Source organism: Epinephelus lanceolatus, chromosome 5 (assembly GCF_041903045.1).
Source record: "Epinephelus lanceolatus isolate andai-2023 chromosome 5, ASM4190304v1, whole genome shotgun sequence".
Lineage (NCBI taxonomy): Eukaryota > Metazoa > Chordata > Actinopteri > Perciformes > Serranidae > Epinephelus > Epinephelus lanceolatus.
Window position 1 is genome coordinate 27,094,342 of NC_135738.1, and position 25,732 is coordinate 27,120,073.

The 25,732-nt window shown below is 38.4% G+C and overlaps 1 protein-coding gene across 2 annotated transcripts; it reads right to left on the reverse strand.

Moving 5' to 3' along the window:
• rfx4 (regulatory factor X, 4) lies at positions 1–25,024 on the reverse strand. Of its 2 annotated transcripts, none has more exons than XM_033635926.2 (18): positions 24,868–25,024; positions 22,412–22,498; positions 22,110–22,170; positions 18,069–18,192; positions 16,458–16,519; positions 14,510–14,723; positions 13,967–14,044; positions 13,613–13,776; positions 12,077–12,177; positions 11,914–11,972; positions 11,658–11,802; positions 11,216–11,310; positions 10,556–10,673; positions 7,887–8,006; positions 6,087–6,248; positions 5,815–5,935; positions 5,591–5,729; positions 1–1,372 (listed from the first exon to the last, which is right to left on the reverse strand). In XM_033635926.2, exons 1-18 carry the CDS (start codon positions 24,908–24,910, stop codon positions 1,100–1,102), a joined length of 2,166 nt encoding a protein of 721 aa, XP_033491817.1. In that variant the 5' UTR covers positions 24,911–25,024; the 3' UTR covers positions 1–1,099. The 2 variants fall into 2 exon arrangements, with proteins under 2 accessions (XP_033491817.1, XP_033491815.1); XM_033635924.2 differs by having other exon boundaries at positions 5,815–5,974.
• Positions 25,025–25,732: the final 708 nt, after the last annotated feature.

The window sequence follows — 25,732 nt, forward strand, 5'->3', positions numbered from 1 at the left end:
TTTTAAATTGTCACCACAGACAGTTTCCAGTGCTTTTATTTACAGAAAAGTGACTAGACTTCATGTTACTGTACACTTTGATAATTTCCCTTTTTATAAATACCCATAGGGTAATAGGTCCTCAGTAGCTTTGAGTGCATTATAAAACACACAACCCTAGGTTAATGCGTCTTTCACTAACCATACAAAACAGAGAACAAAGTACCAATTGTAACATAGAAAATAAAGGATACACCATGTTACAAAGTTACAGAAAATACATACTATATATATATGTATATATATAGTATATAGTATATATACATATATATATATATATATACATATATATATAAAAAATCACAGAAAAACAGCAAAAAAGCTTGCGACAGAATATACTCGCACAGTTGTTTTGAGTCACAGCATTCAATCATTTAAAAAACACTATCCAAGATGGAGACACCTTAACACACTGATCGAGAAGTTTATATCTGTCGTTATGATGTTTTGGCTTTGTGCCACTGTATGTAACTGGTGTCCCAAATGAATGTTAAGGCAGTACAGTTCATCCACATCCTGCAGCAAATGAAGCTGCTGCAGCGAGCCCACGACAAGATGCTGCACAGTGCTGAGCAACAAGAGGAGACAGCGGCGTCACTGAGATTGTGTCAGTGACACAGCTTACAGCACATCGATCCGTCAGTCATCGACAAAACTGACTGAGGGTTGGTGGTTGTGTGCTGACTCGTGAGACCGGCGAGGGAAACAGAGGTGTACATTCCTTAAAACAAAGGCACAGCTTGGCAGCAGCATTGCACTCTTATAATGATTTTGCTGCAGGTTTTGACAATCTATATGATTTGATTTTTTTTCCTCCAGCAGTGAGCAAAAACATCAATTGTTGAAGAAATTTCATTAAGCCTCCGCACAAGTTACACCACAATCATCAGAGTCTACTCAAATGCGTCCATACCATGATTCCTTATACCTTGCATTGGTACTCTCCTCTCTCTGCTCCTCCCTTTTGGACAGACTTGATTGGAAGTGTTCAGAGACTCTGCATCCACCGGTGTGGCAGGCCTGGAGCTTGAACACGGCTACCCAGAGCAGTGTTTACAGGCTATTTCGCCCAGCCTGTGGTGGCCTCTCCATTGATGTAGGCGAAGCCGGGGAAATGCTGCGAGTGTTCGTACTCTGAGTTCCTGCGTGGGCCCAGGGGAGAGTACATGTCCCCAGACGCGGCATAGCGAGATGAATGCATAGGTGGGCTGGTGTAACAGCTGTTAGCTGGCGACACATCTGGCCACCGGGGGGCGACAGGTGCGGGGTGCAACCGAGGAGTGCTGCCCATCAAGCAAGGCTCCATTCGAGACATCTGGCCGTTGAGCTGGTACTGTGGAAGAAAAGGAAAGAGGTTATGGTAATGCAGTAATGTCATCTATTGAGAGAAGTATAAAATATACAGTGAGTAGAGAGAGCCTCAACTAAAGATTATTTTCATAACCAATTAATCTACTGATTACTGTCTCCATTGTGTCTAAAATCGAAATATATTCAGTTTACTGTCATATAAGACAAAGAAAAGCATGTTTTGTTTGAAAAGTGACTCAAACAATTCATCACTTTTCAGCAGAGGTGGGATCAAGTCATTGTTTTACAAGTCACAAGTAAGTCTGAAGTCTTTGCACTTAAGTCCTGAGTCAAGTCCCAAATCTTAAACTTTGAGTTTCGAGTCCCTAACAAGTCATACACCAAATTTAATGCCATATTAACAAGAGATTTATATATGAAATTTACATTTACATCATGAATGCTTTATAAAATGTGTATTTATTTATCAAAACAAGTTTGTTGGAAGTTGTTGTGTCTTTGTGTATAATATTTTACCTGCATATGTTTTGCATATTGAAAATCTACCGTGTAGTTTTTATATGTGAATGAAATGATCTTTGGTATCATTATTCTAACCGTCACTTAGTAACAAAACTTTCGTTTGTCATGGTTCTCTCCTGCAACCTCACTGGGTATTGTCAGGTTTAAATAACATGGATCTGGGGAGTTAAGTGTCGACTTGCTGGTAATAAAAAGCGTTATGTTCGATGATTCAGGAAATTAACTGATTCACAGCAAACTTTTTAGATAACATACTTATTAATCTTTGGGTTTGGGGGCAGGTATCAAGTATTTTCAAGTCAAAAGGCTCAAGTCTGAGTGAAGTCTTGAGTCACTAGAGTTAAAGCCTTTTTTGATTTTGTTAAGTCAAGTATGAAGTCATCAATTTTGTCACTCAAGTATGACTGAAGTCCAAGCCATATGACTCGAGTCCACTCACAAACAAAAAAGCCTGCCCATGACCTCTTAAAGCGTTCAACTTCATCATTGACCTGAGCTAACATGTGTTCATATGATACAACTTTCTTCCATTTTTCAAAATCTGGAGGGGATGTATTTTTCCAAAATAACATGTTTTTTTAAATGCTGTGAGCAGTAAAATATAACACATATTCTTTGTAGTGTCCATGTTGTTTCCACATTACAACTTAAAGCTCATGAACACACCAAAGTCAGAAGAACGACCTCCCAACTCAAGAAATAAGACCATCTGAGGGGTACATGAATGCATCATATCAAACTAACAGATATGAGGGTGGTATGAATCTTCAGCTCAATGTAACTGTTGCAAAAAAATAAAAATAAAAAAGTGTATTTCCCCCAAAAAAAACTATTCCTTTAATGAGGGTCAACATGCTGCCAGGAATAAACTAGTGGAGAAATAATGAATCTTTTATAATCTAATTATGAATCAGCCTATAAAATCACCACCATGTGTAACTTTCACATTGTCTTACATAAACTCACTCCAGGTTGCTGAAACCAATAAACTGCCAGAGCATTTACAGAGGACATGACCTCAGTGTCCTCAAAGGTAGCTATAACCCTGTTGATATCATATTTGATGCTGCATTAGCCCTGTAGTGTCGGGCGTGAACTGACCCTGCCAATGGTAATTTCCTGTCAGCGGAAATTACTTCACAAGTTGTACCACAGTGGTCAAAATAGAAAATTAAGCCACTTAAGAAAATTAGCCATCAGCTCAGCTGAAAAAGTGTTTTTCCTGTGTTATTTTTGTTGCCTATGGTGACTGAACCCAAACAGCTCTGACTAAATCTGCCTGTTGACAAAAATATTTTGGACAGATGGGGATCCGACAAGGTTTTGTGTTGGCCTCAGCTCCATCTCCAACCTCTCACACAGACAAAGCGCAGGCATTGTGCCCGATTTAAGCTCAGACAGGCTTAAAAAAAAAGTGGAAGTAGGACCCTTTTCCCTTTTCTCACTAAATATAAACACGACAGTCGAATCCATTATGAGGGATCACGGCATGGAAAAAGACAGTCAGTGCAGGTCAGAGAGCAGAACAGACGGCTCAGCTGCCTCTTGTTCACAAGCAGAAAAGAGACCATTGAATAACAATATTTTAATAAACGCCCCCTTGCCCTGCTCTGTGGCTACTGGCTTAAACAGATGAAGAGACTATTGAGAGCTGGAAAGAGGAGTAACAGAGCAGGGCCCCTCTTGGCCCCGGCCGAGCCACCTTTCACTGTCTGCTTCCGCTGTGTGGAGAGGGTGATTCGGGGACTTTTAGAAACACTGCGACCGCTGAGGCCCAGCTGATCTCCTCCCACTATAAAGGCAGCGGAGGCTGGAGGGCCCTTGACAGGAAATTACCATCAAAAGAGTAAACTCACACCAGTCGCTACATGGGCTGTAACATCAGCAACGCCGTCGTTAGGATGAGAGTTAGTCTCGTATTTCTAGTCTCGTATTTACTTTGCTGCTGTGCAAAGAGCTTCAAGAATCCCCACACATCATCTGTTAACATCCACATGTTCATGTACTTGTTGTGTCTTGAGACATGTTTCTGGGCATAGTCATACACATATGCTTCTGGCAATGCAAATAAATAACAAAGCCCAGCTGCACACCGCTCTGTATTCTAGATACATACAATTTACCCATTAGTTACAGTTTAGAGACACACACACAATCATATTCACACACAACCTGCAGCTTTCACTGGACGCTGTTCTCGCCACTGAAAAGTGACTAAAAACATTTATTCAAGTACTCTAGCAAAAGTACAGGTTTGAGTTACTTGTATTTTGTTTCAATATTTCCATTTTATGCTACTTTATCCTTCTACTCCGTTACATTACAGAGGTGAATATTGGACACTTAACCCGACCACATTCACCTGACAACTACAGTTATTTTGCAGATTAAGACCATATGTCAAGGATTTAAAACTTAGCAGCGGTGGAAGGTAACCAAGTACATTTACTTAACTACTGTACTTAAGTACAAATTTCAGGTACTAGTACTTTAATCGAGTCCTTTCTTTTAATACCACTTTACATTTCTGCTCCACCACATCTCAGAGGGAAATATTGTACTTCACTGCATTTATCTGAAAGCTTAAGTTACTAGTTACTTTAAAAATTAGGATTTTTTTCAATTAAAAAAAAAACAGTTTATGAAATATGATGTTTTCTTATAACTTAAACTACCCAACAATTTATACAAGAACAGGTGAAATTAAAAATTGATCTGCTGATTAGTCATCTGACAGAAAATTAATACAAAACTATCTTAATATCCATTTTAAATACAAACACGTTATTGTTTCAGCTTCTCAAATGTAAAGATTGGCAGCTTTTTCTTTTATATTCTTCAACATGTTTTTAATAATTTTGATGCTTGGACAAAACTATCATTGTGTAGGTGTCACTTTGGGCTTTGGGTAATTGTGACGGCATTTCTCAGTATTTTCTGAATTTTTCCAGACTAGACCAAACAATTAATCTATTAATTAAAATTGTTAAAAAACGAGATTTTGCCTCAAAACCAAATCCTGTTTTCACATCAACGCACGATTAATAATAATCTAATGATATAATATATAATGGAAAAACAGTCACAGGGGACATTTTTCTGCATTGAGTACTTTTACTTTTAATACTTTAAGTACAGTTCCCTTAATATACTTACATACTTTCACTTAAGTACAATTTTAAATGTAGAATTTTTACTTGTTACAAAGTATTTTCACAGTGTGGTATCTGTGCTTTTACTTAAGTAAAGGCTGTGAATACTTCCTCCAGCACTCAAACTTAGTCCATCTTTACCAACTGCAACTTTACAAGTATGTATGTATGTATGTATGTATGTATGTATATACGTTGTAGGGCTGGGCAATGTATTGAAATTTTATCAATACTGTGATATGACAGTAGATATTGTCTTAGATTTTAGATACCATAAAATCATTATCTTGATTTTAAATACTGCATTACAGTAAAGTACATTATTGTCATATCAAGGTATTTTGTCAAAATATTGTGATATTTGATTTTCTCCATATCGCACAGCCCTGTTATGTAGTATGTATCAATAATAATACGTATAATAACACATGACATTTTTGAGTCAATTTTGCCGATAATATTAATGTTTGTTTAGTTATGTATAATAGTGAGTGGAGGACTCAAATTCCCTAACTGATTTACATTCATTTTAAATAAACTCAGGAGCTTGAGTGACTTGGACTGACCTGTGCAGACGACCGGTGATAGGCAGAGTAGTGGAGGGGGGCGGGGATCGCTGGCTCATGGGCCAGACTGGGATACTGGCTCTGGATGGAGTGAGGATGCTGGTTGGCGTAGCTGCCATAGTTGTAGCTACCAGTGTACCTAAAATGGAGTAAGCAGGTCAAAACTCACCACAGAAACTCTCAAACAATATGAAAATGAATTTTCATTATAAAATCCTAATTACCCGTGCTCCTCTCTGTAGACAGGCATCCGGTGGGTGGAGGACGGAGGTGGGACTGGAGCGGTACTCCTCATACAGGACAGCTGCTGTCCAGCGTCTGGAGCGGAGCCGCCGGCTGTTGTCACTGTGTATGTAAGGGACCAGGTATATGACTGAACAGCGCCTGGTAGACACATATATGGACACAGAGAAGATGTGTTGGCTCAAAGGAACTATGTGCGGTGAGACTTGTGCTCGTTTAGGATGTCTGTGTGTGACTGTGAGGCCTGTCTCACCTGTGGTGGTGGTGACTCCGGTGTACTCCGGGGACACGGCTGCTGTGGGGGAGCTGGCTGAGGAAACGCCCACAGAGTGGACCGAGCGAGCCGGAGAGTAGGATCCTGGGGACGGGGAGGTGGGGGTGGTTTCTGTCAGCGTGAATTCCTCCTCTCTCTCTGCTGAGAGTGTCAAGAGAGAACAGACAATCAGACAATGATAAAATATGCAGCTGAGAGCTCTTTGTGAGTTGTACCTGAATGTGTACACATACAACATATACATGGGGGCAAAGCATATGTGCCGTGTGTACAAAATACGGTGATAATATGCCTGATACATAAACAGTAAAGGTTGACTCAAAAATATGCAAACGTTTTCTTTTATTTCTTTTGACAACAAACCATTTAAAGGTTTCTTATACTGCATTTATAAAGGTTTAGATGGGAGGTATACTTCAAATAATTTGATATAAGTATTAGATACAGTAGTGGGTACAATTCATACTGTTACTGCACTGTGTATGAGTGAGCTGTAATATTACAATCAGCATTTTCAGTCAGAGCAGCAGTTAAATGGAACTCAATTCTCATTCATATCAGAGATACACAAGTTCCAGTGTTTCTAAAATAACACTTAAAACATGACTCAAGACAAACCCATCAACTCTGATCCAAAGTTTTTATGGAAACGACTGTTTTCTGAGACTAACGTTTTATATGATGTTCCGGCTGTAAATGCTTGCAAAGTGTTTGTATTGTACTGTCTGTATTGTCTTTTAATAATTCCCTCTCCAGGGACTGAAGATGCAAATAAGCTACATAGCTAACCTTGGCTTGACACTTGAGTTGTTCATGGCCCCTGCTGTTAAATGAACACATATACACATATAAGATCAGTAGCTTGAGGTCTCAAGCATTACAGTAAATATCCTTTTATACTTGTTTTCTTAAGAGCACCAAGAAACCAGTTAATTATTGAAAAATAGTAAAACAAAGTAGCTACTAACAATTGTTTTTGTTACTGATTATTCTTTTAATTTTCTCAATTATCATTTTGACAGTTTGGTGGAAAAAAAAGATTTAAAAAGTTGTTAAAATGTCCATCATGATTGTAATATCTACAATTTTCTTGTTTTGTTGGACCAACAGTCCAAAACCATAGCTGTTAAGTTTATTTTCCTCACAATTTGTGAGCTGGAACTGTATATTTGGGATTTTTGCTTAAAAAAACACTTAATCGATTCACTTTTCATAATGTCTTTTGTGATTTGTAACGTTTGTTGTATGATTTTGTTGTTTGATTAAATGTTGTTTTGTATTTTTTATATTTATAAGTATTTATCTGAAACAGTTGACATCATGGGACGCAAGTCAAATTTCATATTTTTTCTGACAATGAAGTGAAATCAGATCAAACCAAATTAAATCCACAAATAACAGGACGTAGTTGTTGGAAACTTCCAATGACACAACCCTCTTATTCTGCTACTACACAAGCTAAGGTGCAGGTTTCATTTCAACATTGGGGAGGACACATTTGAAACTGGGCGTTTGGAGATCTGCTGCCAAAAACTTTGAGCATCAAACACTTAATCTGCATTCTGGTAATTTTTTATGCACCAAATTGTGCCTTTTCTGCAGCTATTTATGGTGTAATTGTTTTTAATTGGCATGGGGAGTGGTGGTACATACATGTTCTAAATATTGAGGGGGACGTCTCCCCTTCGTCCCCCCAGAAATCTTCATCTATGTACACAAGACATTTTTACAGTTGTACTGTCATTAATAATTAATCAGACCTCCAGGTCGCGGTCTCACCTGTGCTGCCCTCTCCCTTCATGGCCCTCATGAGGTCGTTGGCTCTCTCCTGGCAGTGCAGGGACTCCAGCAGGTAAAGCACATAATCATCAAACATGAGGTGGATCAGGTGGAAGGACCCTGCGTACAGACAGACGGACAGATGGATAACAGGAAGTGTTATTTGTACTCAGAGGTCATATGGAAGTTTTAATGTGTAAAAAAATGCTGACATTGAGACTCGGATATGTGGAAAAAAGACAAAAGGGCTGTCCACGTTCAGGGATAGGAGATAAATGATGATGAACATTGAGACTAAATCATTTCTGAAAGCATCTGAGTGATGACATCACATCCTGCACACTGACAGGAGGGCCGCTGTTATTAAAAAGAAGCGAGCGCGCTTGTTTCCGTGTACCGAGTCACTGCCAGAAATATGTCAGCTGACCCCGGGGTCGCACGGAAGATGAGACCGTGGCATGTGAGGGAGTGTCACAATTGTGTCATTGTGCGGGTCGCTGCCGCTGCCGTGTGCATAATAAACACTTGTGGCTATTCAGGGGAGTGGGGTGTAATACTGAGCGGTCATAAAATGGAAAAGACAGGCAAACACATCGGGAGAGGGGAGGGGCGGCCTTTGTTAATTAGCTGTTTGTGCACAGAGACCTGCTTTATCAAAACACTGCGACCAGCTGTGTCTTTGATATTCACAGACAGGGCCAAAGGACACAAGCAGAGGAAAGAGAAGCCATTTTCTTTTCTTTCATTTTTACTACTTCACTTATTGGAAACCTTGGTGGTGCACAACAAGCTATTAAAGCAGCCATTTTACTTTACTCCTCCTCTCTCCTTGTTTCAGACTTGAGACCAAGACCCCAGAGGAATCTGGAAATGCTTATGTGGTTGCACTGAACCCTGAATAAAGTTTATAAATGTGCACCAGTTTTCACTTCAGGAGTGATGTGGACCTAAATGTGAGATGTTTTTTTGTGAACCTGTCTGAACAGCAGATCAGGACATGACTGGATTACTGATATGAAATCTTTGGGTAATAAGGGTTCCTTCAGCGTAAGTTAGATTCAAGAGTTTTTAAGACTTTAATTTCACTCTAAAGTAAATGTAAGACCATTTTTACAATTGCCAGAACCAAAGAAAAAAAAACATTAATCACTTTGGGTTAGGGACCAATTTTGCCCAAATGTTTATGGTAATATAAAACATGAATTTGTATAAAAAACTTTTATACGTTTTATAACTTACATTTTTTTTTTTTGCATGAAATACTATGCTATGGCAAAACAGCCAATTTTCGCTAAATTTGAACTTCCCCATGTCGTCCAGGGTGCAGTGACTAGCAGACAGTGGATCCTCTGGTCTGAGCATCTTGGCCAGCAACAAAATATGTGTGTTGTTTTTTCCGCTATCCTGATCTGTGTCACATTAATGTGAGAGGAATCTGATAAACTATTTAAAAAAAAGAGAGAGATTTTACCAATTGTTTTGAGATTCTACAAGGCAACATCACAAAAAAAAAAAGATTTCTTAAAATCCTACTTCCCATGTCTTAGTGTTATTAAGACTTTTGAAAGATTGGTTTAAGACATTTTCATACCAATTAATTAATTAATTAATTATTTTTATATTAATATATTAAATGCCTTTCAAGACTTTTTGTTTGGGGTGGGAATCACCAGAGACCTAATGATATATTATCAAGGTACGTGCGTCTCAATAGAATATAATTGTGATTTTAAACATTCTGCGATATACTGAGTATTGCGATAAAACATATTGCGACATTTTCCTTTCTTCAACTCCAAATCATGTCCCCATAGGAACTCTGCTTTAACTAGTAAGATAAAAGATTTCAGTCCATTCATCTCATTTTAATTTTGGCAAAATGTATTTAATAGGCTGAAAAAGCAATTGATTTTATTATTCCTTGAGGATAATAAAAGTTTTATTTGTATTTGCAATAATAATAATTCATATAGTAAGTACAGATACAATACTGCCATGCAAAATATCACAGTACTATGCTGTATCGATTTTTTCCCCCCACCCATACTTTTTAAGGATCTACAGGAACCCTGATTATTTTACAAAAAACAGTGAACAAATTATGATACTCCTTGTAAAAGGTTCCTCATGTATAAGGAAATATGGTCCATTGATATTAGGATAAATCTGAATTACAAACATATTGCCTCATGACAAAAATAAATTCTGCCTTTTGTGATCAGGATTTTAAAAAAAGTCTAAGATCTCAGTGTGCACAGTCACATTCAGGTAGATTACCATCAGCTGCTGAAGACACATAAACAGGCAGGTTTAATGTTCTCCTTTGAGAGGAAAGACTGTTTGTAAGTCACTGTCATTATATGGTGATTTGAGGGCCACACTTTGGATGGATATTTATAAAGGGATCGAGTTGTGTTTTACGAGAGAAGCTTTTATGGTTGCAGATTTTATTTGTTGAGCCTTGGACTTTGTTTGTAATGGCAGAAGTTGTGTTTTTGTCTGACAAATGTTTCACCACTGCAACGGTGTATTTCGTATCTGATAAGTCTGTAGTATGTGCCCTTGTAGCCTACGTGCATGACAAAATAACTGAATTTCCTGTACAGTCATTAGGCACTGCTGTGTGTTTCCTGTCTGTTGCATTCAGGAATGATGACAAAGCAGCTCACCAAAGCTGGGTGCGCTGTGGAGGGTCATATCCCGGATGACTCTGGTACCAAAACACGACCACATCAGCAGGAACTGTTGGGCCACCTTCTTCAGGCACCCGGGCCTCTTCCCTGCCACCTAGAGAGAACATTTCCATGAGAAAAGAGGGGGAAGGGTCGGGATGCCGGGGTAGAATTAACCCCTGGGTCCACATTGGGGCTTAACCCTCAGGAACGAAAAACATGTCAACAAGTCAACTATTTAATTTGCCCCCGGGGACACGCCTTCCTATTGAACTATTGTCTGGGCAGTCCAAGACGTTGCCAGGGTGACCAAATTTTACAAGCCCATATCTGGCACATAATGGACGCAAATGGGAAGCTTGAAGACATCATTAACTGGGAGGATTGCAACGTAAGTGCCTCTGTGTAAGAAAGACACGCCGAGACGAGTGGCTTTCAGCCGCAGGTGTCTTTTTAAGGGGGAAGTAATCAGACTACTGCTGCGCAAACACTTCAGACATTTTAGTTAAAATCACTGCTCAGCATCACACATGGAAAATTATAAACTTTATCGGTGCAACATAAAGAAAAGACAGAAACTTTATATAAAAACATGCTGAGTCAGACTGGGTTTAAACACCTGTTTTCCCAAGATGAGTAAAAAAAATTGTGTCTGACCTTGACGACACAGCGGTCCACCATCGAGTCCAGCCACTCGATGTACGCCTCAATTGGAGACTGCTCCTCCAATAGACGGTCAAACTCCTGATATACTGTGACAGGAGAGAACGTCAGGTTACATTTCTATTACTTGAAAACTAACAAACAGGAAAATCAGATGCACAAGGCTTCTTATGCAACAACTTCTCCGTATCTGCGACCTCTGATCCCGTCAGGACTGATTCAGAGGAGTGAGGCTGCAGTGAATTGGAGATGCTCCGCAGGGTGTTTCAGAGGAGAGTGAACTTGTTTAACCTTTTGGTCTCCATCATTAGTGCTTTGACTCTGCTGGTCGTGGGAATGATTGTCCCTCGGGGTGTTGTTTGTGTGGTAGTAAAGTGTAATTCTCCGTCTGGCCGGGTGTGTTAAGAGTGGCATCGGTTTAAAAGCGTGGACTTACAGTGGATAATAAGCTGCCTGTGCTCCTCTTGTGAGTCCTCCATGGTGTAAAGTGTCTGCTTGGTGATGCTGTTCAAGTCCACATTCCTCCAGTCCTCCAGCATTTGAAAGGTGATGTCGGCGCTGTTTATCACAGTCCTCGACGCCTTGGGACAGATAAATCGACAATATTACACACACGAGCATACCCATATCCCTTATCAGCTGTGTTTGTTCATATGGATTTTATTAAAAAACATTCAGAGCACGATAGCCACCTGACATAGATGATTTAATGATGTTTGCCGCTTTAGAATCTGAGAAAATCTCCTGGATACTGCAAATATAAAAGGACAAAAAACATGGTTAGTCCTGTTAATGTGTCAGCATTTAAACTTTCTTAAGATGTTAACCATTATGAGATGCAGATTTCACACTTACATTCAAATTTGATATTCCTCAGGTTTTCAGGAAGGTCGTGAAGTGCTATTTTTAGCCACTCATCAAGCTGTTTGGCAAATTTTCGGATAACCTGAGTCAAACTGCGTCAGCGAGAGAAAACAAAAAACACAGTTAATCAACAATGAATCAATTAGACACCATAAAAAGTGTCACACAATAGTAAAAATGATGCAGAGATCCCAGAACTGAGGGTGACGTCTGCTAATTACTTCTTAAATATTCAACTGAGCAACCTCAGTCTGCTGAGGAAGAATGAGACGTGGTGAAAAGCTACAGAAAAAGCCAGTAAGTGGACCTTGAGTCAAAATGCTGTCTTAGAGCACAAAAATAAACTTTCACACCCGACACAGACATTCAGTTGACTTTCGTATGTGACACAGAGAAGCAGAAAATCCTCACATTTGGGAGGCTGGAACCAGAAAATTTGAGTCGATTTTGTCACCTGACTCACACTTAAATTTCTCAATTAGTTTAATTTTTCATTTTTCTTAAATCCAGACCCAGGTCTCCTACTCGTTTTCCATTTTAAGATTCCATACTTTTCCAGAATCAAATGTCCAGACTTCTCTGATAATTGTTCAGACCATATTTGACATCTGAGTGCAAATAGCTACAATCAATGACTTGAAAAACTTATATTATCAAAGAAACAGGCATCTGTTCAGCCTTGTTATTCACTGAGTTCATGGAAACAAGATGAACACAGCCATAAAGATTTCCATATGCAGTAAAGACGACATCACTGCATAACACATTCACGTTCAGTCAAGCCTAATATTTGGTTAGTTGTGATGCTATTTATATACACAATTCAAAGATCATCTTTGGATGTCTGGAGTTGGTACAGTTAGAAGGCTGTGACGCACAGGCGTAGAGGCAGCGTTTGGTCGCCCGCCACACATCTTGCCTTGCTTCTCTCACACAGTGGTAAACATTCTGGCTGAGCAGGCTGCCTGCTACAAACACCATGAAAAACACTCTGCTTGTATCATCAATTTATTTTTAGAGATTCAGATTTTTTTAATTCTCTCTTTTCTTTTTTCCATACTTATCCAGACTTGGAAAGTAATCTTTTACTTTTTTTTTTAATTTAAATGTATCTTACTGATGTGTCCACAAAACATCTTTGGACAAGACATGTGATGGAACTGCAGGAACAATTTCTTTTACACAGTAATACACTAAAATTACACTGCTTACAAAGCAGAATAATATGGTAAAATACATAGTTAATGAAGTCCATAAGCCTTCATAGTAAATGGTATTATTAATAAAGAAAAAAAAACTTGTAAGGTCGCCTTCTGTTTGGTAAACAGCTTAATTCTCTGAACTAAATGATAACCATCATATTGTTTCTGCAGCACCTTAAATTCATTCTGTAGGTTTGCACAAATAAAAGAAAACATCTGCTGTTCGGTCAGTAAAAAAAAGAAACAATGCTATCCAGTTTTGGTAACAGCAGATAGGAGAATGGCATCACTTATTTTAGGAGTGAAGGTTACAGCAGGTGCTCACCTGTCAGGCAGTGCTTGCAGGACGGTGGGCATCAGCACCCCAGAGATGGCCTTGTAGAGGATGGAGTCGCAAACGCCGACTATGTTCACCACGGTGGGGGAGCCGAGGACAGGGAGCATGTGGGGCGGCATGCCCTGCCAGAAGTGCAGCAAGAAGCTTTGGACCTAAAAGTACCACACAAAACACACACACACACACACACACACACACACACACACACAAAGCACACACACGACATTCAACATTACAGGAAATAAAAGCTACAGGAAAGAGTTACATTCAATCAAAATTTTTCTTTAAATAGATTTGGGTAAAACAGACATGGATCTGTGAAATGATTTCAAACAGACTTGCCTCGTCAAAGTTGGCTCGAATAACAGTGTCCAGTATCCTCTGACAGTGCGTTCTGTACATCATGATGAAGGTTGACACCTGTGGGCGACAACAGAGTATTAATCAAATTGCATCACAAACTTAACAGTTTTTTTTTCTCCTTTGGGGAAAAGTACAAAACACAAAAACAAGAGAATAAATCTCGTACAAAGCATGTGAAGCAATAAATACATGTTACAGGTCTGGGCTGGAGTAATATAAAACGAGCTTTAGAGATCAGCAAAACACAAACCATTTAAAATCATGGCCCCTCTTTAAAAGCCGGACAGCTAGTGCCTGTCCTTTGTCCATTGCTAGATCTTATTATCTCCCCCAAAAGATTAAGAGTTAGTGAGGAGCCAGCACATAAATCCTCAAGGTCCTTCTCTAAATGCAAACCCAGTGAAGGTCCCGAGGCAGATAAAAGGCTGGAGCCAGAGGGGGCGCAGAGATGGCGAGATGGCAGGGAGAGGTGGGAGGGGGGGAGGTTGGCTGTAAGGATGGACTTTTAAAACTCCTGTTTACCCTCTCTTCTGGCAGGCTGGCGGGCAAATTTAGGTCTTTGACATTTGGAAACTCTGGCAGGAGCGTCCCCAGTTTGGAGCGCGGTGAATACGCCACTGTCTGCTTCGTGACCTCTTTCTTCCCCGTCTCGTTCACCCACGCCGCTCCCTTCTTGGAGTACATCACATCATAATACTGAGAGGTCTCCTTCACCGCAATGCCGTAGTAGTGGTACCTGAATGAGGGGAGCGGGTGAATAACGTCTTTAGAGTACAACTATAAACTATAGGAAACCGTGAAAAATAAAAACTTGGAATGAAAAATAATTCACACACACTTTATAAAGCAACATATATCTGTGTATCTGTTTTAACTAATACATGTATTATAATTTGTTATAAAGTAGTTTAAAAAAGTGAGTTTCATTAGATTACAGCTTTCTGTTTATATAAATCAAAAGAACAAAATAATCTTATTGAAACGATCCTTATCAATTAGAAACTTTGCTGCTGTGAACATGTATAAATGTAAAATTTTAAACAGCATGTAGCCTAATCAACTAGCTACTGTCAGTCCATATGTATTTGTTTATTTAATCTTAATTTTTATCTTATCTTCTAACTTTATATGCTTACATTCATTTTATTCATTCATTTTCCCCTGGGATATTTTTTTAATATATTTATTTTAACTTTCAGGTTAACTGTCTTCATTCTTCAGTTCAAAACAGAATAATGACAAAAGGAGCTTGCAACCCAAAATTGGACCTTATTTGACTTAGTTTTATCATTTTTTTCTTCACTTCTTGGTTTAAAATGAAAAAACAAAACAAAAAACAAAGATGGGACCCAGCCGCTTCTCTATTTACGGATTTAAGAAAGAAAAATGATTGAACCAAAGGTACACAGATTGAAATGTGTACCTTGTACAACTTCTGATCTTTACTTTTATCAAATGTGATGAATGCTTTGTGACAGGAAAGTGTAGATTTCCTGTAACATAGTTAGAAATTGTTTAAACCTTTTTTTTGATTAAAAACTTAGTCTCAGAAACGCAATGGAATTAAGAACCTTCCGTTTTAACAGATCTGGGGAAAACTGCAGTCTCCTTCTCTGCACCATGGACATGGAACAATCTTCAAAAATATCTAAAAATAGAGACACTGATGAATTTAAGGGCATAAGAAAGAATGTGGTGACAGACACATGTGCTTGTTTTCTTGAGAGGCCACTATGTTTGAATAGTTGTCGTTTCATTGTGGATTTTTGTATTATATGTTGTGTATGTTGCATTTTAATGTGTTCTGATTGGCTGCTACCTTGGCCAGGTCTCTCTAGTAAGAGATTTTCAGTCTTAAAGGGACTTCCTGGTTAAACAAATTAATAAACAATTTAAACTTCCAAGTGTTGTTATTCTGTGCTGTGCTTCAATTTTAGGCTTAACAGCTTGTTTGTGTTATAAGCTGTTTATAGTTTGTTGTTCCGTGCTCCATGTGGGTTTTTTTTATCGGAAGACTCTTGAGCTCTGAGCGCATCATTTTGATCACTGTCACTTTACCTTTGAACTAAACTTTTTGCACCTCTGTATATACGTACATATTTATTTACACTCTTGTCGTGCCTATACATTTTGCTACAGTATGTTCCTGTTACATTCTCTTTATTTATGCAACTACTGAAATATACCACTTTATTTTAAGTTTTATTCATATTTTATCCTTTGCACTACTTTATATCCTTAAATCTTCTTTCTTTTTGTTTCTACTTATGTGATTTTATAATTATTATTTTTATTTTTCATACATATGTAACTGCATTGTTGGAGTCTGTGACTGAAGTTTGTTCAACAACTGCTCTTACAAGTGTTGTACATTTGATTATAAACGACTTTGAGCTTTTGGGGAGAGAGATTGTGAGTGAGTGTCTAATATGTAGGGAGTTTATGACAGAATAAAAGCAAACCAACTTACTTCGACTGCCCTCTTGTCCCCAGCCTTCTGGTAGTTAACGCTGGAAACTGTTGTCTTATGATCTGTTCAGTGTAGGAGAGAAATAGTTCGTCAGTGTGCTGTAACTAAAGAGAGAGTGGTTGAATAAAAGAAAAGAGAAAAAGAAAAGGAGGAGGAAACAGGTGACACAATGAACCAAAATAAGATCTTTATAAAATACTAATGTGTGAGTGTTTTAAAGAAAAAAAGTTAAGGGTAAAGTGTTTAATAAAGTTTGTCAGGAGGAAGACATGAAAGTCTCATAGCTGTATCCACAGGGAGGTCTGTGAGGACAAAAAAGCTTTGAGAGCCATCCATTTATGACATCCAGGGGTATTACTTTTTTTTTTTCCTTATATCAACAGTCTCCTCTCATCTATCCATCCACCCGCCATTCTCTCTCCTTCTCACTCTCTTTCTCTCCTCCACTCCCTCCTTCTTCCTTTCCTCTCTTTTTGTCCAAAGAGATTGGCTCCTTGGTCCAGCTCCTGGTGCAGAAACTTTAGCAAACAGTGTAGCTCTCCATTGTGTGGGATGAAAAAAGAGGCCAAGCTGTGAAGTTTCTGTCAGGCCCCGCTTGATAAATGAGCAGACAGGGAGGCAGTCCGGGCCCTCTCTCGTTTTTTTGTCCTGAATCAATGAAGCCTTCCTAAAGGACACCCCACACTGCTCCAGCCACTGATCTAACATTCCGCAACATCTCACCCTTCCAAATTTCCTTTAATTACACATTAATCCAGGCCCCTTCTCTTTTTCAATATCTTCCGACAGGAGCTGCGGAGGGGCGGGGGTGGGCCGGGTTGGGGGTTGGGGCCGGAGTCCAGGGTACAGGGGATGGCTGGGGGTAGGAAGGCTGAGGAACTTCTTGGGGTTGTGGGAACAGACGAAAGCACATCTCCTTTGGCTCTAGATTATGTGTTCAGTGAACGACCGCAGAGCTTTGCTTGCCTCACACTGAGCAGCAGTTGATATTACTTCAACAGCAGCCAGAGCTGCAGCACAACCAATCAAACCAGGCATGAAATGGTCAGACTAATGCTTACGGCTGATTTAGTGCGTGAGATTATTGCTTTCATACGCCGTCCAAATGTTGTTTAGTATCTTCTTCTATTGAGTCATTTTCGATGATTACCTACAAACACTACAGATGCTAGTAGCGCTGCAGCTAACAGTGATTTTAATTATCTATTAAATCTTTGGTCTAAAAAATGTCCAAAAAAAAAAAAAAAGTGAAATGTTTATCCCTAGATTCTCAAAATCCAAGATGATGTTTTTAAATGTGGTTTTGTGAGCCTAAAATCCAAAGATATTCAATTTAATATGATACAAAACAGAGAAAAGCAGGAAATCTCCATGTCTGAGAGGCTGAAAACGACATTTTCTGCCAGTTTTGCACAAAGAATTACTTCAACGATTAATAGGTTATCAAAAACTAATCAGTTAGTTGTCCAATCATTGCAGCTCTAGATGCTAGCGAGTTCATGACTTTCATGTGTTTTCAGGTCATTTAAAAATGAGTGAAACTGGATGCAGGTGGGAATGATGATTTGCCAGACTGTTTAACCTTCATCTGCAGAGATGTTTAAATCTTACCTTTCCAAAGCTGGCCGCGTTCACTGGCTGTGTGTCGTGCTTTTCACTGAAGTCTAGGTAATGCATGTAGAGGGCACTTCGAGGGATACACACACCTTCAGCTATCTCATAGTTCTCTTCTAGCCTGTGAATGACAATAGGAATCATCAGTGTACAAAAAAACACATACAGAAGTTTGAGCATGGTTAATATGAATCAGAGAATCACAACTTTAAACAGGCCTCCTATGATTGTGGCATTTCTGGTAAATTGGTGAAAAATTAGATATTTAGGAATCCGGATGTTAGCAAAATTTGTAAATATAGTGAAATCAGGCAATTAGATTATATTAGATTATATGATGTTTAAGTTTCAAGTAATCAGCAGGTATACAGAGGCACACAGCTTTACAATACAGATACCACTGATCTCACAATTACACAGACATCAACACCTGCTCCTGGGGGGGACACGTGTGTAATAGAACAAAAGTACAAAATATATTTTTCCTTATGATATTAAGCAACCTCAACTCATTAACAGCCATTTTGAATAAATTCTAATATATTCTAGGCAGTGCAAGAGGTTTAATGTTTCAAAAAAATAAAATATCTGCATTTTTTGGTCTAATTTTTCTAGTATGAGCGGTTGTATTTCATTATATTTTTACAGCTGCTGTATGTTTTCAGGTTTTCTTTTATTGGTTTACAGTTCTTGCATGAATAAGGTTGCCATTTTCTTAAGAGTAGTCTTGCATGACTGTGTCTAATCGGTTCAAGTAATTTATGTGTTGGGAAAATAAATCATAGTACTGATTTGGAACTTCAAAGTCTCAATAAATGATTTAGGATGTACATCATATGTCATGTTGATGTATACTGATGTGCACTGAAATACTTAGACTCATGGACTACTTAAATCACCATATTTGACATCACCATTGAATCAAAGTACTCCCTGTAATGTGTCCGGGTTGCTGGTACTGAAGATCCCACTGAGAAGCAAAACACAACTTCCTGCAGTTGTCAGTGTCTCTAAATTGCATTTTGCAGTGTCAGCTGGACATGTATGTGTATGTGCATGGAGGCAACTATTTGCTAACACATTAGCCATAATTAGCTGTCTGAAAGACTATGGTGGCATCAATGACGAGGCTCTGGATTAGTTTATCTCTTATCTGTCCAACAGGACTCTCTCTGCTTAGACATGCCTCCTCCTCTCATGCCTCTCTCTTTTGTGGGGTCCCCCAGGGGTCTATTCTGGGTCCCCTTTTATTTGCCATGTGCCTGCTACCCCCGGGGCAAGTCATGCGTAGACATAATATTGATTTTCATAGCTAAGCTGGTGATATGCAACTGTATGTCCCGGCAAATCTTGGTACCATGAGTGTGTCCTTAATCATGAACTGCCTTCCTGTAATTTAAAACTGAAAGTTCAAAAATATATTTGTTGTAAATGTTTTTAATCATTTTATTGTGCTTTATCTTTCATGTTTTGGTTTTTATTTACTTTTTGTTCTCTGTTTTTACTGCAGAGACCTTTGTAACTTGATAATCCATTAATATGTTAGTGCTTTGATGCTTTAAGTTTGGAGTATTTTTGCCAAAAAAAAAAAAAAATACTTAATGCAGCTTCAAAGCCTCTTGTTTGTCAATAAAACATCTGAATGCATGTTTGCAGTTTGCTAACACAAGCATGCTGACATGTTTGTCAGCTAGCTGGGAATTCTGATCATCACACACAAATTTAATCACATTATTTGCGTACAACTTATAAGTAACAACAAAATGTTAAATAAATGAGAACGGATCCAAATCTGAGCCTTGAGGTTCACCAGCATCACTACCAGTGATTTCTGATGTGGTATTAACAGTGCAAACATGTTTCCTGTTTGAGATGTGATTTCATCCACTTTTGTAGCACATTTTGATATTTATGTGAATTTGGTCTGAATAGTTATCGATGACTATAATGTGGCAGCCATGTTTGAAATGAGTGTATTTACCTTCTTCTTTTTTTTAATGTTTGGGAGCTGTTCCAAACATCATCATTACTGCACTTATTTTGTGAAGTGATAAATCAATTTGTTTTACAGTAGGAGGAGCAATGCATCCTTGTTAGTTCCAATTAATATAATTCATTCCTCCATTCTGTAACAATCCTTAGCATTTGAATATTCAACAGAGGAAACCATCATATGCAGAAGAAACACCAGGTCACTTCTCTTAAGGTCAGAATAGAAAACATGTTTAAATGGGCAACAGGTTGATTGCAGAGAGGTAATTTCAGAATTGGAGTTATCAAACTGTTGAATCTTGCCCCCGCCTCACCTGCATCATTACTTAAACGTTTGTTCATGCATACAAATAATCTGTTAGTTTCTTGAATTGTTATCAGATTAATTTAGTACCACTGCTTCACTTATAAAGTTGCTAAAAATATTTTTCTACACTTTTTTACGTTTATCTCTCAGTCCTTTCTTTTCAATGATGTTTATGACAGAACAACAGAACAAAAGAGAAGTTATTACATGTAACAATCAAAGACATGTTCACTGCCCTCTCTTTTTTAAACAACTATCTATTGAACAAAACTAAAGGGAGTATAACAGACCTCAGTCCACCAATATAGACATTTTACCCTAAAATTATCCAAGGCTGCACACAGACATTAAATAGAGCTTCAGCATGAGACACAGCCGTGGATTAGAGAAAAACAATCTGAATCAACCAACTCCTCATATCAGGTGCTGTTTTTCTCAGACCTTAAAAAATGCTTCTTCGATTGAACTTTATTCTTATGGAAAATACGTATATGGCCACTCAAAGAGCGTGGTCCTGTCGTTTTTATGAGCTATAACTATATTGTTTCAGCCGCCACTGGAAAAGGATCTTTGTGACCTAACTTAGATTTCTTTTCACTCAGAAAGCTGTGAACTGTCTCTTGAATTACAGTCACAAAAGCATTATATAAATTAATGTTTTCAGTGGAATAACAAATAACTGCATTTTTTAAGACTGGTTAATTCACTTATGATTATTCTGTATTTTTCAGGTTTAAATATATAAACCTAATTTTAGTGACTTTTCTGAAAATCAAATGCAAATTATGGTCAAATAGTCCTGTGACCTAATATGTTATGTCTGGTTTAACAAAACCAAATCATCGTCATAGCTATAAACATAGAGATGTTGTTAACTTCTTCTGCTTAATTCCTGCAAGTTAAATTTGTAGTAAATTTCACCATATAGTACCCACAAGACAAAACAGCTCCATATGCACAGTGACATTGTTACAGAGGCCAATTACAGTATCATTTATGTCTATAATGCTTGTCTTTAAAAGGTACGTTGACCCAGCTCATGTTCCTCACACTGGGTTTCAGCCCCCCACAGAGTAGCTTAAATCACTATTAATATTCATTTATGTGCTTTTTGAATGCTATTAAGGAAATGGTGTCATCGGTCATGGAGCTGTGCAACAGGCAGGCACATAAGAACCAGAGGCATGTGCAGGGTTTGTATTCTACACATGCGGAGGGTGTGACAGGTATGTTGCATGTTGAGGCTGCTCTTTTTTTCAGTCTGTATGTCTCTACTCTTGAACAGAAGCTCAGAGTCCAAATCAAATGTCCCCATGAGGGTAAATAAAACATGAAATCTTAGCTCATCAGATTGTCATGATCAGATTTAAGGTTTCAAAAAAACACAAATGAGATTTTCTAAAATTTAGTGTCATCTGCGTGTGTCATATAAAACTATTCAGATTAAAAAAATAAAGGAAATTCTAGATTGAAATCCAGCATTAATGTTTTATGTTCCACATGGCGAGAGTGGGCTTAAAGTGAAAAAAAAAAAAAAAAAGCTGATAAAAAACCTTTTTAGAAGAATACATATATATATATATATATATATATATTTACATTAATTCACAATATTTGCATTTGATTTCAGCTGTTTGACATAAAATTTTGCAAATTTTTTTCTTTTCACTTTTCTCCCAGTTATTTTTTTTACATACAACTAAAAGAAAGAATACACAAATTTATTTTTTAGAACTCACCATTCCAGAGTAGCCGGTGTCGAATGTGGTTTAGAGGCTCTGTTGTTTTCTTTTTCTTCATCTGTAAAGTGCAACACAATTTATATTTTAAGGCAAAATTAAGTGATTCAAGTAAAATGAAGACAACACAAACATAGCAAAAATGAAAGTTTGTATGATCGACACATTCATGTGCATAACACAAATTGATTAAAAACTGTCATGTGGTGAAATGTCAATAATTGTACTGAACATGACCTAGAAATGAGGTTTAACAACAGTGGAGTCAGTAGTTTTAGTATAACAGTGTTCGTCCTGCTTACGTTCATCGTTGGACATGTTCCCCAGAGACGTGTGACTGGAGTATCGCTTACTCTCACTCTCGTTGAGGCATCTTTCAATCCAACTCTCTAAAAAAATAAAAAACATGTTGCACCACAGATCACAAACTGTGACGCTGATCCCTCTTAGCACAACATTTAGGAACACAGTTATTCTAGACCTTTTGATTAATTGTCATTTACCTAAAACATCAGTTCATAGCAGTTTGCTTTATTTCTTTGTCTTCATATTCATTGAAACTGTTCATTTAAAAACTCACTTTCTGAAGTGAACTCATTTTGTCTGCAGTAGAAAAGAGCCAAAGCTGTATTTACATAAACAGTGCAAATCACTGCCTATACAGGACACTTTAAATGTCACTAATGTGACAGGGCGAGCGGACAACAATCGATTGTATGGGCAGCGGTGCAGCCATGGCTCTATTTGAGATGTTTTCACCAAGACGGCAGGAATCCAGCATTGTTCCCAGGAGACTACGAGCGTACACACTCGCTTAAAAGGAGCCTGTGCACATTACTGAAGCAGTCTGGTGGAATAGAGGCCATTGTCCTGTTTTAATTTCTACTTAGAAATAGCTCGACTGGTGTGCTTTCTGTGACCGAGCAGCAGCAAAACACCAAAGCTTTCATGTAGGAACAGCCTGATACAAGAAGGGGAAGTCCATTTAAAATGCTTGTACTTGTCTCAGGAAAGGTATTCAGTACTAGATAAATGTGTTTAAGAGGGACTTTGAACATGTAAGTAATATTCTTTTGGATTATTTGAGTGCAACAAAGCATTTTCTGAGTTTCATATTTGTTTAATAATAAATAAGCTACAACATCTTCTTCACCAGACTCTTGTATGACTAAAAAAGTACAATATTTTCCATAAACTTAAAAACTTGATGTAACTATAAATGGAAATGGGCAGTTGAAACTACCTTAAAAGTTTACACAGTACTTGACCAGTTGCTTTTAACAAAATAAACACTTGATATGTCTGTAAATTGTCTTAATCGTTTTTTTCCTGCATGTGAGCTGACAACAATCACCATAGCAGCTGTTGCTAGGACAGACTGTTGGCAGGACGACATGTTGGTGCAGCCCGTGGGGGGATTCAGGGGACGTCACAGATATTCAAAAGTTTTAGAAGTTTACACTTGATGAGGAATCTACACTGCGATGTTCGGCACGTGCTGATAGAAAAGGTCAGACTGCAGTGAGAGCAGAAACACAAATCTCACGGCCCTCTCAACAGACACGGGAGAAGTTTTTATTTTATGCAAAATAATTTTATTATCCTGAGAAGCTCTTTAATGGTCTTTTTTACTCTGTTTCTAATGATTATCACCACCTTTATCATTACTAACTGATTAATAGTACTCTATAATGCCTCTTACACAATTTAAAAAAAGCATTGCATTTGCATTTTAACTCTGAATAAATGCCACCACTGTCACTGACGGCCTTTTGACGTGTCTCATCATTTACCGACAGCAAAAAAGAAAATCTAAGGAAACTAAAACCTGCAAAAGAAAACGTGAATCCACTGAAGTGAAGCTAATTCTCCACAGAGGCTCAGATCTCAAGCTTCATTTGCCACAGGAACAGATAAGTTGGGGATCTAAATAATTGGATTAAATTTGATCAACAAGTGAAACGGATGTTCACTCATTTATTAACACACATTCAGAGCTAAACTCCTCTGCACTGCAGCAGCATACCACCAATGTGAATTTCTCAAGTGATTCTAAAACCAATTTAACAAAATTTTATTCTATTAATCACCTTAACTAAATTTAACAAATTGAGCCACAGATGATAAATTGTTGCATAATTTGTTTTATTTCAATCTTTTAGTCAGACTGAACATAAATCATTATCTTTCTTAAAACCAAATAATGTAGTCAGAAATATTCTACTGATAAATTCTCACGAAAATTCAGTTCTTAAGTTGAATAATAATTTTAGTTTTACAATTTTGGGCTAAAAAAACTAAAGAAAAAGCCAAAAAGAGCAGGTGCACAATACTTTAAAGTCCACCATGATGTTTTATTCCTCCACTCCACTGATGAATAGACATTTTAAAAATTGGTTTAACTAAAGACACCAAGAAGCCACTTGACCGAGCAAATACTGAGAGATTTAAGGGCTGTTCCCTGCTTTCTGTGAGTCTTCTTTAATCGGTGACACACTCAAAACATAACAGCACATCTCATAAATGTGCGTGACCAAAAACACTCATTCACAAATAACTTCAGAAATTAAAAACTAAAATAAGTGATTTTAAAAAAAGGTGGAAAATCAACAGCCGAGCACCCAGACACCCTCTGAAGAGAAAGTTTGAGACTTCCAGAAGAGCAGCAGAAGAAGCTCACACAATGTTTCTGAAACAGAGGCTGGTTTTCTCAACACATCCCGACAAAGCAAAGCGAGCAGAGATTAACAGGACTGACCTGTGGAATCCATATCAGGCTCCTCCAGCAGCCCGCAATGCATCCTCTTCCCATCAACGACACTGGCTCCTCCAAGAAAATGGCTTAGTGCACGTTTCCCCCACCTCGGCGGCTCTCCCCTTGTCTCGCTCTGTGTTTCCGTGACCACTGCCCGTCACAGGAGATGTTGAGGATCTGAGGTTCGCCCAGAGAGGGGTGGTGTTGGCGGAGGAGAAGGGGGGAGGTGGGAATAAGGGAGGAAAGGGGGGTAGAGACTCCAGAAATCCAGCGGGGGGAAAGCCAGACCCGTCAAAATGTTTGCTGATGTTTCATGGGAAAGGGGCTGATTTTATAGGAGCCCTGATGGGGACATGTCATTGATAGGCTTGGAAGGCTGATGAATGGCCCCAAGTCAGATGGGGATGTGGCAAGGCTCACTGGAAGTCTTTTGTGGGGCTGTTTTGAATAAGAAAAGCTCCCTCCCAACGAAAAAAAAAAGAGGCTTAGATCTACGCAGTCCTAACACTGTGGCCTCCCCGTCTTCCATTATGGCATTTAATACGTTTTTATACACCCCAGAGCTCCATATAAACATACATCCCTACAAAACCACCGCTTCTGCCTCTCCGTCTCATTTTAACTCCCATTTCACATCCCATGGACACTTGTTGCCACATTTCTCACCTCATCCCACCATTAAACCATCTTTGTGATAACTTTTTCACAGACTGGACATATCACGGGCTCGGACGCACATGCAAACACGCTAAAAAAATGCCCCCGTGTGGATTTTTTGGTGGATTTCTCACCTGTTTTTCGCTCACTCTTTCTCTGTGGCAACCTTATTTTTGGTGTGCCTCTGAGAAGAGGGAACGGTCACAAAGGG

Excerpts from the sequence above, each read along its gene's own strand:
- rfx4 (XM_033635924.2), bottom strand. The coding sequence starts at position 24,910 with ATGCATTGCGGGCTGCTGGAGGAGCCTGATATGGATTCCACAG. Across the intron at positions 12,178-13,612 it reads CTGCAAGCACTGCCTGACAG|TTTGACTCAGGTTATCCGAA; the intron begins GTGAGCACCTGC and ends TCGCTGACGCAG. Across the intron at positions 5,975-6,086 it reads CGGAGTCACCACCACCACAG|GCGCTGTTCAGTCATATACC; the intron begins GTGAGACAGGCC and ends TGTGTCTACCAG.